Genomic DNA, 13,487 nt, shown 5'->3' with positions numbered 1-13,487 from the left:
TGCACAGTGAGTACTTCTACTTTTCATACTTTAAGAACATTTTTCTGATATTACTACTAAGTAGAGTATTTTTACTGTATAAATCACCTGAATACCTCTTCCATCACTGTATTTCGGTGAATGTACTTAAGGAGGAGTCAGTGGCCACACACTCGCTGATGTACCAAGGCATTTTTATTTAATCTGATTACACCTATTTTAACAGTGAACTGGTCAAAAGGAGTGGAGGGAGTAAATGAAAAAAAAACGATATTGTTCACAGTTAAGGCAAATATAACACACTTTCAGGCTATTTTAGCTCTTTCATGGAAAGAATAATAGCAGTATTAAAGCATTACATATATACACACACACACACACACACCCTCTTTCATAAACCTACTCACACCTACTGTGACGAATGATAGTCAGGTGGTTATATGCCTCGTTCACCATGATAGCAGCTCCTGCTCATGTACTGTATATGTTATCTGCCAGATTATAAAACATACAGATTCCTTTTCAAGTGTCTGTTACGAAGAAAAAGGTCAAAACACTGCCCTCTGACCAGGATTTTCAGAGTTTTGCCGTAAGTGATATTACAAGGGAATGGCAGTAATGCTACAGTATGTTAATACACAAGTGTACGCTATAAACAGTATATTAGTCTGTATCTAATCAGATGAATAAATAAAAAATACTTTCACGGCTTTTGTGGAAATAAGCATAAATCTTGGAGAGTGGAACAGTCACATAGATGATCCTTGTGTTACTGGATGAACTGCAACCGTGTAGATACATTCAAAGACATTTCATGAAGGCCACCACAGAAACGACATTCTGATGGCAACACATACACACTGTGATTTAAATAGAAAAATAAAAACCATTTAATTCGTCGCACAGTTGCTCTTAATTTTCAGAGACAATGGTCACGGTGTGCTTTCTGTTCTCGTCAGGTTTCTTCTCAGGATTCCTGTCCTCTACACATTTTCACATATCAAGCTACATAGAAGTTCATTCATTGTGCTCTGTAATACATTTCAATGTACTATATAACTAATACTGACTCCAAACAGAATAACAGATACAAACACATGCAGAAAAATTAGCCTGCATGTTTATATCTGCATTTCCATGCTGAGGATCTGTAACAGTCAAGGCTGAAAAAGTTCAGAGTAGGAAAATAAATTCTACATTATTTGGCACAAGTCGAAGTAACTTGCTCTCTGATGTCTGCACAGTATGGTTGTGTTCTGTGTGATGCACTTATGAACAGATGCCACAAATATACCTGTCTGTTAAATACAGAATGAAACAGTCTGCATAATAGACTAAAAAGTCTAGCTACTGAAACACTGTCACTCAAAAATAACATGTGTGCTAAGCTGCCTGAATAAATTACTATCATTTCTTATATACATACATCTAGTCAGAAGGCTACAGACATCTTTTTTTCATAAAGGTGCGCTGACATCCATGTTGTGCGTTATAAGAGTATTCACAGCAGATTAGCCTACACAAGTAGGTCCCTGCTGTCCACCAAAAAGTGCTCTGTCTTCAAATATCTACAAATTCATATCACACATGGAACCAAATGACCGCTACATCACAGGCACGTCATCAGTCAGTTGGTGCTGTGCCTGCTAGGATGCTGAGCCAAAGGCCAAAGGTAGTCAGCTGCCCAGGCTGGGAGTCTGTGGAGGTGTAGTTCCTTGATGCTCCACCCGGGGGAGCTGCTGCCTCCAGTAGGTGAAGTGGCTGAAGGTGTCCGAGCACGGGAAGTCTGAGGAGGAGGCTCGCATCTTCAGAGGGAACACGTGGTCCACCACCTCACCCAGACGCACATATCTGAAGAGAGGAGAGGAGGAGACGACAGTCAGGCAAACTGAAGGAGCAAATCTTTTCTCTCAAGTCTTCACAGTGTCTCCTTCTGGAGAAACTGGATCTCACTTACGATGAGATGTTGGTCTTGGCATGCTCCTGCACTAGCTCGCCTTTAGGGTTCACAGTGAAAATCCTGTTCAGTGGCACTCCTACTTCTTTATAAGAATATACATCCTGCAAAAATAAATGGGAATTGAATTCAGTGTTAGAAATGCTGTACATTTGAATTTAACTTGAATAACATGCGTTTAAGAAGGAATCCGCAGCACATATGGCTTTAATTTTGAACTGACGCTTACGTACCGTCGGTCTGTTGCCAAACGCTGCATAGAACGGCTGTTTGTTGGGGAAGAAGAGGTTCTTGATATCGTTGAGACACTCCACCTTGAATTTCTCTGGTTTCTTCTCAATGACCTCCCTGTCAAACGCACACACACAGACACACAAGAATGCTCAAGTCACAGTGTCTCCTGCATCTTCTTGCACAGTAACATTACTACAGAGTCCAAATTTAGAAAAATGTGTGTGTTTGTGTGTTTGGGAGACCTGTGCAGAGCTGAAAAGAGGCTGCTCGGGCTGAGAAGAACAGGGCCCATAGGAAGCATGGTGCCCCTCTCATTGACCCAGTGGAGGTAACCTCTGGTCATGTCAGCCATACCGATGGCTCGAGCTGAACAGTACAGAAACTTGTAGCCATTTCTGATGGAGCGTAAGAGAAAGAAGCAAGAAAAAGCATTAATAATGATCAATGAGCTTCTTTATGTTGTAAAAATGTGCATGATTTTCAAGTGATCTGTGCTTTTAATGGGCTTACTGGCTGACTTTGTGGTAGAGGTGTGCTATGCCTTGGTGGGTCCAGTCTTTCCCCAGTGTGGGTAGGATGTGACCCAATGTGTCTGACCTGGAGACAAACTCACATAAGTGACACTAAGCACAGGCTTTTTTCTTCATATTGAAAATACAAAACATGTATATCATGGACAAAAAAGTGAAGGCTGGATAGAAAAATGTGGAAGTGGGAGTTTGAAGGGTGCATTAACAGGGAAGTGCTGACCACCTGCTGACTCTGTCATTTAATTAAAGGTTACATGTCAGCATGTGGGAAGCTGCCTATTTAATCTAAACTGCCACATAAGCAACGGTGAATAAATGTGATAACTGAAAAAGATCATTTCACTTAACTCTGCCATTTAAGGCCATATTCATTTTCACTCCAAACTTAGTTCAATTATGTAGTAAAGGTGGGATGTAAAAGTGTGTATCACACACACCTGGTGATGGTTCCATCTATGTCTGAGATAATGATCTTGTCGTCCCAGTTCCAGAGGTAGATGGTGCCCTGACAGCGACAGGTTCCTTGGTACTGAGTGGTCACGCTGAACATGACATCGTTAGGACCATCCTGCAGCTGGAGAGACAGCTGTGTGTGTGTGTGTGTGTGTGTGTGAGAGAGAGAGAGAGAGAGAGAGAGAGGGAAATAATACATGAGGGAATGAAGAATAGCTATTAATAACTAAAAAATGTCAAATTTTGCAGCGTACAAAGCAAACTCCTCACCAGCTGCTCTGACGTGAGTCGGAGTGTCTTCTTATAAGACACGCCTCCTGATGTGAGTCCAGACTCTGATTGGACGATGGGAGAGCCCTGTTTGGCTGCCCTGTGGTCTTCGTCACTAGAGGACGACTCTTCTTTATGTCTGACATGGGACAGATGAACACAGTGTTAAAGGTTGCTCAGTCCTCTCAGTTAGCATGTTTTGTCCCCCGCTAACTTCAAGGATATTTTCTGGCCAGGAATGTTTTGACGTTCCTCACCTGCTTGTCATTTTCCCAGCCTGCTCAGCAGAGCCACAGGCCCCACGCTCAGAGGCCGAATCCTACAATTGGAGAGAAACGGTTAATTTGCTTCACTCATTCATTCACTTCACAATCAGCCTAGTAGGTGATAGCCTCACTGTTAAGCATGCAGGTGAATTTACCGATTTGGTGCTGCTGTTTCTGCCTCGCCAGGAGAACCACCACCTCCCTCCTTTCTTGGGCATCTTCTCCTTCATGATATTCTCCACTGCAGCCTGGAGCAGAGCACGCACATCACACCCAAACAATCACAACACAACACAGTAAAACACACTTAAAAAAACTGAAGCCAAACCAGACTGTAAATCAACAAACAGTAACACAGAAACAACAGCGTGTCTGCGGTTGGAATGGGGAAATTAAAGCATGTATGGGTGGGCGGAGTTGGGAAGTTCAAGAAGGAGAAAGAATGAGGAAGGTAGAGAAAGTGAAACTTCAAGCAAGGGATGAGAAAACAAGATTTGAAACGAGTGTCGTCTCTGACGTACAGAGCTGTAGCCCAGCACACCAGTCAGACAGCAGAGAAGGAAATCTAAGGCTGAGTGAATATAACTGAGGCAAGAAGACTAATGGATGGATGGAGAAGAGGAGGAAGTGATGAAATAAGAGGGGAGGGGAACAGAGGGGAAGAAAGTTTAACTTGAGTGTTTCTTACACAACATAAAGTCTGTTTGAGGCAGCAATAACAGAACATTTAGGCCGCAAGTTTATAGATTGCACATTAGGTAAAATGCAACACAATGAATGTAAGATGTGTAGAAATATGAGGTGTATAGGGGATGCAAAATACATGATGCAGTACCAGTTTTGGTCAAAAGGGGGAGTGGTATTCATGTAACACAGCCAACCTATAGCTTGAGCTGATAGTATCCATGCTGTGCATCAATTTCTTACCTTTGGCAGTGGTTTCTGAAAGGCTTGCATAGCTAGCATGAGTGGAGCCGCGGTGCTCCAATTATAGTATCTGAGGGAGAAAACAAAATATATTTTTTAATTCCATAATCAGAGAATTGTCATTGCAAAAACCTCTTTAGGAGCCTAAACAATCCTGCATGTACTGCAGTTTTTGCTGTGGCAGTTGAGTCCATTCAGCATACAGTGGATTAGAAACTGCTGTTGGACTTAATTTAAATGCAAACACCTTTTTAAGTGTTAATGTCTTACTTGGAGCCAATTTTCACGACTAAGTTGGGGTCGTCGATGATGGAGGGGTTTTCTGCAAACTCCTGGTAAGAGATGATCTTTTCGTGGAACTGCTCTGTAAGGACACACACACACATATTTCATGTTCCCTTTGTCCCACAGTTTATAACACCGTGTTCCTGCATGTGTCGGTATGAGACTCTTACCTTTGGTGATCTCCCTGTTGTCAGTGAGGCCTCCACACAAAGAGATGGTGATGGACGGCAAGTCAGTAATGGGGTCGCAGTAGCTGTCCACTCCGCTGTCTCCTCCAGAGCTGACCGACTGTGGGGACAGACTGTTGCTGTGGAGGCCCGGGTCTGAGATGCTCCTCACTGCTGCTCCGCCATCGCTACAGAGGAGAGGAGCCTATAAGAAAGGCGCGTGTGCTAAACCTTTAACTGCATACAAGTTATGACTCGACGTACCTCTTTGGGAAATAAAGGGCTGCCACTTCAGGCTCCAGCTCCGTTATGTCATCCAGGTAAATTCCATCAGAACCAAGGTGGCGGCTTCTCTTGTCTGCAACAGAGCGATAAGTTGTCAGCTTCTTTGTATTTGCTTTCCTCTTGGGTTTATCCATGAGGAAATCATTTGACGGCTTGGTTTTGAAATCATCTTGTGATCTGTGACTAAATGAGTGTGGATAAATGAAGAGAAGGACTCCAGTCTCCTGCCTGTGTTCATGTTTCTGTTACCGTACACAGTTTTGGACATCTTTACATCTTTATATTTGGTTTGTGGTACAAGAAAATGTTTCCTAACAGCAGAGTATTGCCTTGGGTTATCATGCATAACTCTCATTATATCCAGAAAGATGTTCCAAATGTATTTTCTTGGTGATTTTAACACCACAGACCAATGCCTAAACAAGACTCCCAAAGGAATGATTTGTTTTACTGTGTCTTAAATGTTACCTTTTCTCTTGGATGGCGAGTCCGTCTTGCCCTGCGGACGAGGCATTGTCTCCTCCATGTCAGACATGGTACGAGCTGCAGCAGCTCCAGCTGGCCTCATCTCTGCAGTCACCGTCTGTGGCTCCATCCTCATGGGTTCTGACTCCATCCCGACCGAGACGACCGTTTCCTCAGCAGCCTCCTCCTTCATCAGCAGTGCTGATATTTCAGAGCAGGGTCCGCACTGCTCTGAGGACGTCTCACGAGTTATCACACGGAAGTGTGTGCTTTCAGACACGGGGATGGATACTGGGCAGACTGGTGGAGGGTCGGATTTCACTGGGAGGAAGGACGGCTAGGAAAGCAAGGAAGAGGAGGAAATATGTAAAAAACACAGATAACAGACCAAAAACAAATATATAGAGAGCTGTTCTTTCTATGTATGCATGCACAGTGCACACTGTGGCTACCATGGCAGCCTGTGGCAGCTCTCCCCATGCCCAGTGCATGGCCGGATTCTGATTGTCCGCGTCAGACGGCTTGGTCATTAGCTCAGAGTCACTCTTTGGAGAGTTGGGACGAGAGTTTCCAGGGCTAAGAGAGGGATAGACGGGAAGCAACAATTACCAAACAGTATTTTAAGAATATTGACGTGTAGACCTTCATCATAAGTGAGTGACGCACCTCTGAACAGGGCTCCACTCTCCATCTGAGCGAGTGTAGATGCCAGCCTGTTTGAAAGAGCCGCTGGCTGCCTCTTCTCTTAAGACGTCTCGAGCTGTGGTCCTGAAACACACACAGATATAGTGTATCATACTGCTTTTTAAGAGTACCATTCAAGCACTTTCAAGGTGAGAATGAAACATGAGATCATGTTGATAATCAAGCATTTTTCAAGGAGTGTATTCAAATTCAAGCACATTCCTAACTTTGCTAAATTTCAGCATTTACAAACTTCCAAGCCTTTGTACGAACCCTGTGTATCATATAATTGGATATCATTAATCTGCATCTTTTTTATAATGAAGTGTATCTTTTAATTTTTAATGGCCCGTAATTTATCTCTCACTTTTCACCCATTTCCCAAAATGACTTTCAAGACCCACAGGGATTATGCCTGAACTTGTCGTACTCTGTCTGCACTCAAAACACAACATGTCCTGTAGCTACAGTGCAGTCACCACATTAGCATAACCACATTCTCCCTTGTGCTCTGAGTCCAGATTCTGAGCTTCTTTTCAAGGGAATGACACCAAAATGTGACATTTATGGTTTTATTTTAGAGAACTGAAAGAAATTCTGTTGTCAGATTTAATTGTAATTACATCTGGTTTGGTCAGTGAACATGAAAGTATATTGCTAATAGATTGTTCCTTTAATAACAAATCATAATAACAAGTTGTTTACATCTACAACCATCTTGTTCATGACATGCCACTGACTGCACTCACATTACTTGAATGGAGTAACCATCCTGGTGTTGTTTTACAGTAGTGTACAGTAGAGATGAGCCAGAATTTATATGTAACGTATACCCCACTCACATGCGGAGATTAAAATAAATCTGTCATGTCGCAGTTGTTTACAACTGCAAAATGAGTGGACTTTAATGTACGGGTCTGGGGGGGGGGGGGCATGGCTCCTATAGCTGCATGCCACAACAGAGGCCAAGTTACACGTGAGCAGTTGCGTACGTGCTTAACGAAAACACACTCGGTGGAGACATTTCCTTTCTTCACACGCAAAGCTTCTTCTTTTCTATCAAGCGAAGAATCACACAGCTGAAGCAGTGATTTCCACATGGTCTTGGGCGTCTTATCAGCATATATGCGCCACAGCTGGGGGCCTCTCCACTACAGAGGCTGATCTGTTTATTCTTGCCTGACTGTAGTTCCATTACAGCTGCTCTCACAGCTCATTTCACTGATTTATTATACTTTTTATCTCGCTGCCTCCCTGTCCACCCCTCCCCCCCCCCTCCCTTATTCGGTCACGTGTATTGCTTTTTCTCTTCAATCGCACACGTGTATCTCATTTCTCGTCCACAACTTCTATCATCTGCAAGTCTTTCTTTTTTGCTTTCTTTATTCCTCTTTGATTCCATTTTCTCCTTCATCCTTTTTTCCTTCACTCCTTCCACATTTGATTCTCACCTGCTGCTCTCCATCTCTGTCCCTTCATCCGAGCTGATGTCTATGGTGAACATGTCGTCGTCCTCGGAGTAGTCCCCACTCTCCTCCCTCCTCATGCTGTCTGCCCGAGCCTTCCTCCTCCTCTTCCTCCTCTTCTTCATCAACATGTTGCCAGTCTCTCCAACACCGCCCGTGGAGCCCAGGGTCTGTATGGGGGGCCCAGAGGTCTTCTTCCCCATCAGGGAAGAGCTCATCAGAATGGCTCCATCCGACAAGATCGGAGAGGTGGCCAGATAGGAAGGAACGACTTCCTGTTTTGATGAGAAACAGAAGTGAAACAATGAATGAAATCTTTGAAATTCATACAGCGTCATGTGGCCTATGTAAAAGGAAAGAGGTGGTTTCTAAAGTAAACATGTAAGAAGGTAAAACATAAATTATGGATTATGGATGAATCAGAATCAGCTTTACTGCCCAGCTATGTGTGCACGTACAAGGAATTTGATTCTGCCTAAAGCGCTGAAATTTAAAACACTTATGCCATAAAAAAAAAGCTGTTGAACTCCAAGAAAATCTGTATTTTTTATTTCAAAATCCAGAAATATTTGACTCTCATTAACTGTTGAGCTCATCTGAATGCAACACAGAGGACCATTTGTGCTGCTGTACATGTAAAATATGACTCTACTGTTAGTGTTTTGCACAATTTTGGTCTGAGGCAATTGTGTGCAATCGCTGCCAAACAGTTTGCAGCCACTTTTTCTGTAAGCGGGCTCTTTGCCAGCGAAACGAAACAGCCAATCCAAAAAAAAGAAGCTGTTCTTTAGTTCTGTGAAAAAGACAGTTTTACCTCTTTCTAGGAAAGGAACTGCCTTTGCAGGAAGGTCTCCTGCTGCCAAGTATACACTAAATTTGTATGTGTGTGTGTGCGTGCACGTGTGTGTATGGGTGCAGACATATGGAAAAAGAGACAGACAGGGAAGAAAAACTGGGGCTATAATCACATGATATGTGGTCTGACAATACTCCCTCACGTTTTTGCTTCCATGTGCCAGAAAAATGGTTCAATCCTCCTCCCCTCTTCGCTCTTCCAGGACTGGGAATCTGACACCACTCTGGGGAAAATAAATCACCCACTTCCCTTGCTGGTGCCGGCCCCAAGCCCTCAGTAGTTCACCGCCTGTTTATGTCTTACAGCTGCATACATCCTCATGTGCATACAATAGCGAAGAAACATTTCAGAATAATGTGATTTGGCTTTTTCAACCCGCAGCTCAAAATCTTGGCATACCAAATGAAAACACTTTCTGTTGATAAAGTCAGCTTTCCAAGACGTGAGGAAACAAACAACTGAGCGACAGCTGCTTTTGTCATAGTTTTCCATGAATTCTAAGCTGAGTTTTGAATGGTGGGTCTTGTGGCATTCATAAAAGTATAACCAGCTTTAGAAAGAAGATGATATTCACCTATCTGAAGAGTCAGCATTTAACCATTTTGTGTAATAGTGAAACCAAATTCATTAATACACATGTCCTACTTAAACTGCCATAAGTATACTCATTTGCCATGAAACCTTGGTCCTGGTTTATCCTCAGACATTAGGCCACAGCATTTAATGTAGGTCAGAGAACCTGAGTTAGTAGACACTGCATTCAGGACTCACTGATGAACAGAGGAATGCTTTCTAGCCAAAAAGGAAAGGAAGAAATTCCTGGCCGCTGTGCCAACTCTGCACACAGTGTGACCTTGTTAAAACTACTACGACTGTGTGTATGGAGGAAGATAGTTCGGGTAATGCTTCTCCCTTGTAAATATGGGTGTGTCTGGGTTTGAGGACGTCATGGAGGGGGTGGAGAATGATGTCTGTTTTCATTTGAATCTTGCTTTTACTTGATTCAAAGTGCGCCGTTTAACAGATGTTACATTCCACTTAAAATTACCACAAACAGCACAGTCTGGAGGCCCCCACAAAGCCATTATTGCTGCACATACCTGATCATTTTCTGTTTCTTGCACAAAGAATGCTTCTCCATTGTCCCCAAGCTTCATATGCAGATCCACTGGTTCTCCATTGATCTCCATATCCACCTGGAGGGCAGAAGAAAGGGGCGAAAGAGGGGAATGGGTGGAAACCTGATTTAGCCTCAATTGTCAAGCATCTCAAAGATTACAACTCTCTCTGCATGAAACTTCTTCCTTTGGCATTTTTTTTCATCTCCCTACCACTTTCTCTCGGGACCGGAGGACGCCCATTTTGCCGAAGCGAACGTGGAAAGGCGAGCACTGCAGGGATCCATCCGGCTGTCTCACTACAATGACGTCAATGCAGCCAGAAAGGGTGGCGGGGTTGAGGCCTCGGTACAGCTCTTTGACCTGGACAAACACCTGGCCTGCCAACTGGCCCACGTAGTTCATGGTCTGGCGGGTCTGGTGGAGGGGACAGTGAAGAGGACAGTGAAGGAGAGTGATAGACAAGGGAAGGACAGAAAAAAAAATTAGCACTGAAAGAACATCCATACCAAAAGGTCTAAATTTGCCACTTAAATCGCCTGGTCGTGATCACTAAGCTCCACAAGACTCGACGTAAGCATGCCTCAACCTCAGACACCCTTCAGAGGAGGAGGTGTTTATGAACCGGCATCTGCTGCCATTCTTCAGCCTGTCAATCAAACCACTGATGACGTGCAACTGTCCTTCACGGGAAGCTGTTCTACTTTGATCTGATATCAGCTCCTGAGCTGCACTAGGCCTGGTATGGCAAAGGAAAAAGGACAAGGAGGCTGGTTCCTGTTCAGTACTCTTGTAATTTGTCCCTGGACAGTCTATGGCCTAGATACTGTAGAAGGAGCGTGCTGCCACTTTGACCTTCCCACCCTCTTCTCCCCTTCCCAATAAGTCTGGCAATCCTTCCCAACTGTTTTCCATTCAGCAACCCCAGACAGCAGAGGTCAAAGGACAAACTAAGTTAAACCAGTCCGTACTCGCATAGTGACGCTGATGAGCTCATATCCCATGTCATGGGAACTACAGCAGAACATTCAAGTATTGCTTTCAGAGGCACATGAGGACTTTGAATGCTGACAATGCAAACATCTTTTAAAGGTAACAGATATTATTATGAAAGAACTAGACTGTGAGTGACTGAATAAATCTAACACCGATCAGATCACCGATACAGATCTATTAGTCAGTTCTTATGAATGACTGAGCCTTTCCAGGATGCCCCTTTCATACCCAATCATGATACTATCACCTGCTACCAATGAACCTGTTTACCTGTGGAATGTTCCAAACAGGTGTTTTTGGAGCGTTCCACAACTTTTGTCTTTTGTTGCTCCTGTCCCAACTTGCTTGAAATATGTGTCCGGGGTCAAATTCAGAATAAGCATATATTTACAAAAATCAATGAAGCTGATGAGGTCAAATATCAAATATATTGTCTTTGTACTGTTTTCAATTGAGCATATGTCAACCCCATTCTGTTTTAATTACGTTTTACACAGTGTGTACAACACTCTCCTGCCAAAGTTTTAACTGTTTAGATGGTGATAAGAAAGTAAGATTTGTCCTGTTGTCTAACTGGTTTGAAGAGGAAGTGGACTTGGAAAAAGTTGACCTGTGCTTTGGAGCAACAATCAGGATTTAGCAGTATTTGAATCAGGGTCTGATGACAGGTGTTGTTTGATCACTGTCAGTCAAATCTCACCAAACCACACCCAGACAGTGTTGATGAAGCAGAGTTTTTTTTTTTTATTTTTTATTTTTTAAAAAACAGCCACAGATGAACACTTAAGGTATGAAGGGGCTTTAAACATGAACACACACTTCCCCTTAGCTGTAACATTTATCCCTGTTACATGACATTCTGTTCATTAATTTCTGAAACAAGTGAATTAACTGACTGAAAGCTCTCAAGGCAAACATTTAAAAACACCTGGAAAAGTCTATTATCCTATATATAAAACTCATTTAACATTGTCTGGGTCGAGATATGGATTCAATCCAAACCTCTCAGTTTTAGTATTGATCCTGTTAATGTGCCTGTCCCTGTCTGAATCCTCTCAATTAACCACATTTTCTCCCTAGCTGTGACAGCCAAACTCTAAAATAGGTGACATTAGCTAAACATCTTGGTCTCTCACCAGCCTTTGGATAAAGGAGCATTATCCAAGAGTATCTATTCAACATCATCTCTGCTGATGCCATATAATATCTACATTATATAGATTTCCATGATGCAAATACCACTGGCCAAATGTGATAAATCCCAATTGTACAGCTTACATGATTCCTTGGAGTTTGCCTTTGTCTAATGACAGGGAGGAGGGTCTGACCTTGACTCAGTTGGCAGTGGGCCCCCAAAATGTTTACAGCAATAGAGATGATAGGTTTGGAACAATGCCAACATATCCCCCCCCCCCCCCCCCCCGCTTCGTACACGTGACCAGGAGAAGAGGGCCCCTTATAGCAGTGATGAAATCAAAGAGTCATAACAATGTCTGACTCTTGAAATCCCTCTTATAGATGACCTTCGCCACCTTTAATCATTCATTTCACTTTTCACTGAGGTGTTGAGTTACAGAGTTGCCAGCGAACGCAGCTGATTTTCAAAGCAAAGGGCTTTTGGTGTGAACGCCGCTACACACTCCAGCCAAAAATAGACTGTCTTGTGTTACAGATGAGATGAAAAGAGGAACAATGTCTCGAAATGCTGACAGCACGGCCCGATGGGTAGAGCCTTACCCCTCATTTACTTTAAGAGATCCTCTTTTGAAAAAGACTTGTGTTCAACTGTGGTATGCTCATTGGTTTAATGGATTTACAAGCTGCAGTTATGATGATTTGCTTGCAGGCTGGAATCTGGCTGAGCCACTCAGGAGACACTATTGTGAGTATAAACAGGGAGTCTTTCATTTTCGACAAGTCTCATTAGTCCCATATTAGTACTACACAGATATAATCTCCCAAAATATAACCAACACCCCTCCCCATTCTGTAAGAGATGAAAAGCCTCATCTAATGGAAGATGACGAATTATTAGTGTAATTAACTGATGACCACACAGTCAGTCAGCTTCAGCTTCCCCAACCACACATTAAAAAAGAAATACATTTTAAAATCAGCTGACTCATAACACCCTGGGAAATGTTACCAATGGTACATGTTTATTACTCTAAGGACACATATTATGGCATATGAACAACGGTGTAAAAAAACAGAGCATTCATCAGACATATGATCAGACAGGCAGGTGCAGTCAAACATAGTAAAAACAGGCTCATACCTTGTACAGCTGAGTATGCCGACAGCCTTTACCAACACACGGAGACTAGTGGTTCCTTAGCGGTGAATGACAGCACACCTACATATTATAGAAGCGACGTTTCCGGACAAAGCTGACGTCTGAGTGTTTGAGAAAGCCCTGACTCGCTGTCATCGACTTACAGCGCCATAAAAAAAACCCAAAACAAGCTATTTAAGCGAACGCGATACTCATCTGTCCCGGAGACCGCCTCTCTCGCGCTCTCTCTCTCTTTGCCTCGGGGAGCCTGGTC

At 43.2% G+C, this 13,487-nt stretch overlaps 1 protein-coding gene across 2 annotated transcripts; it reads right to left on the bottom strand.

Moving 5' to 3' along the window:
• Positions 1 to 156: 156 nt before the first annotated feature.
• On the bottom strand, positions 157 to 13,487 carry LOC143335967 (phosphatidate phosphatase LPIN1-like). Of its 2 annotated transcripts, XM_076755699.1 has the most exons (21): positions 13,217 to 13,487; positions 10,156 to 10,359; positions 9,925 to 10,020; positions 7,954 to 8,243; positions 6,485 to 6,586; positions 6,271 to 6,394; positions 5,822 to 6,155; positions 5,333 to 5,426; positions 5,072 to 5,256; positions 4,887 to 4,980; positions 4,617 to 4,686; positions 4,211 to 4,288; positions 3,845 to 3,937; positions 3,681 to 3,742; positions 3,424 to 3,562; positions 3,138 to 3,286; positions 2,681 to 2,767; positions 2,413 to 2,565; positions 2,170 to 2,284; positions 1,937 to 2,040; positions 157 to 1,830 (listed from the first exon to the last, which is right to left on the bottom strand). In XM_076755699.1, the coding sequence occupies exons 2-21, from the start codon at positions 10,345 to 10,347 to the stop codon at positions 1,656 to 1,658; spliced, it is 2,736 nt and encodes a 911-aa protein (XP_076611814.1). In that variant the 5' UTR covers positions 10,348 to 10,359; positions 13,217 to 13,487; the 3' UTR covers positions 157 to 1,655. The 2 variants fall into 2 exon arrangements, with proteins under 2 accessions (XP_076611814.1, XP_076611815.1); XM_076755700.1 differs by lacking the exon at positions 4,211 to 4,288.

Source organism: Chaetodon auriga, chromosome 18 (genome assembly GCF_051107435.1).
Source record: "Chaetodon auriga isolate fChaAug3 chromosome 18, fChaAug3.hap1, whole genome shotgun sequence".
Lineage (NCBI taxonomy): Eukaryota > Metazoa > Chordata > Actinopteri > Chaetodontiformes > Chaetodontidae > Chaetodon > Chaetodon auriga.
The sequence above is the reverse complement of the archived record's forward strand: the minus strand, read 5'-3'. Positions and strand labels throughout refer to the sequence as shown.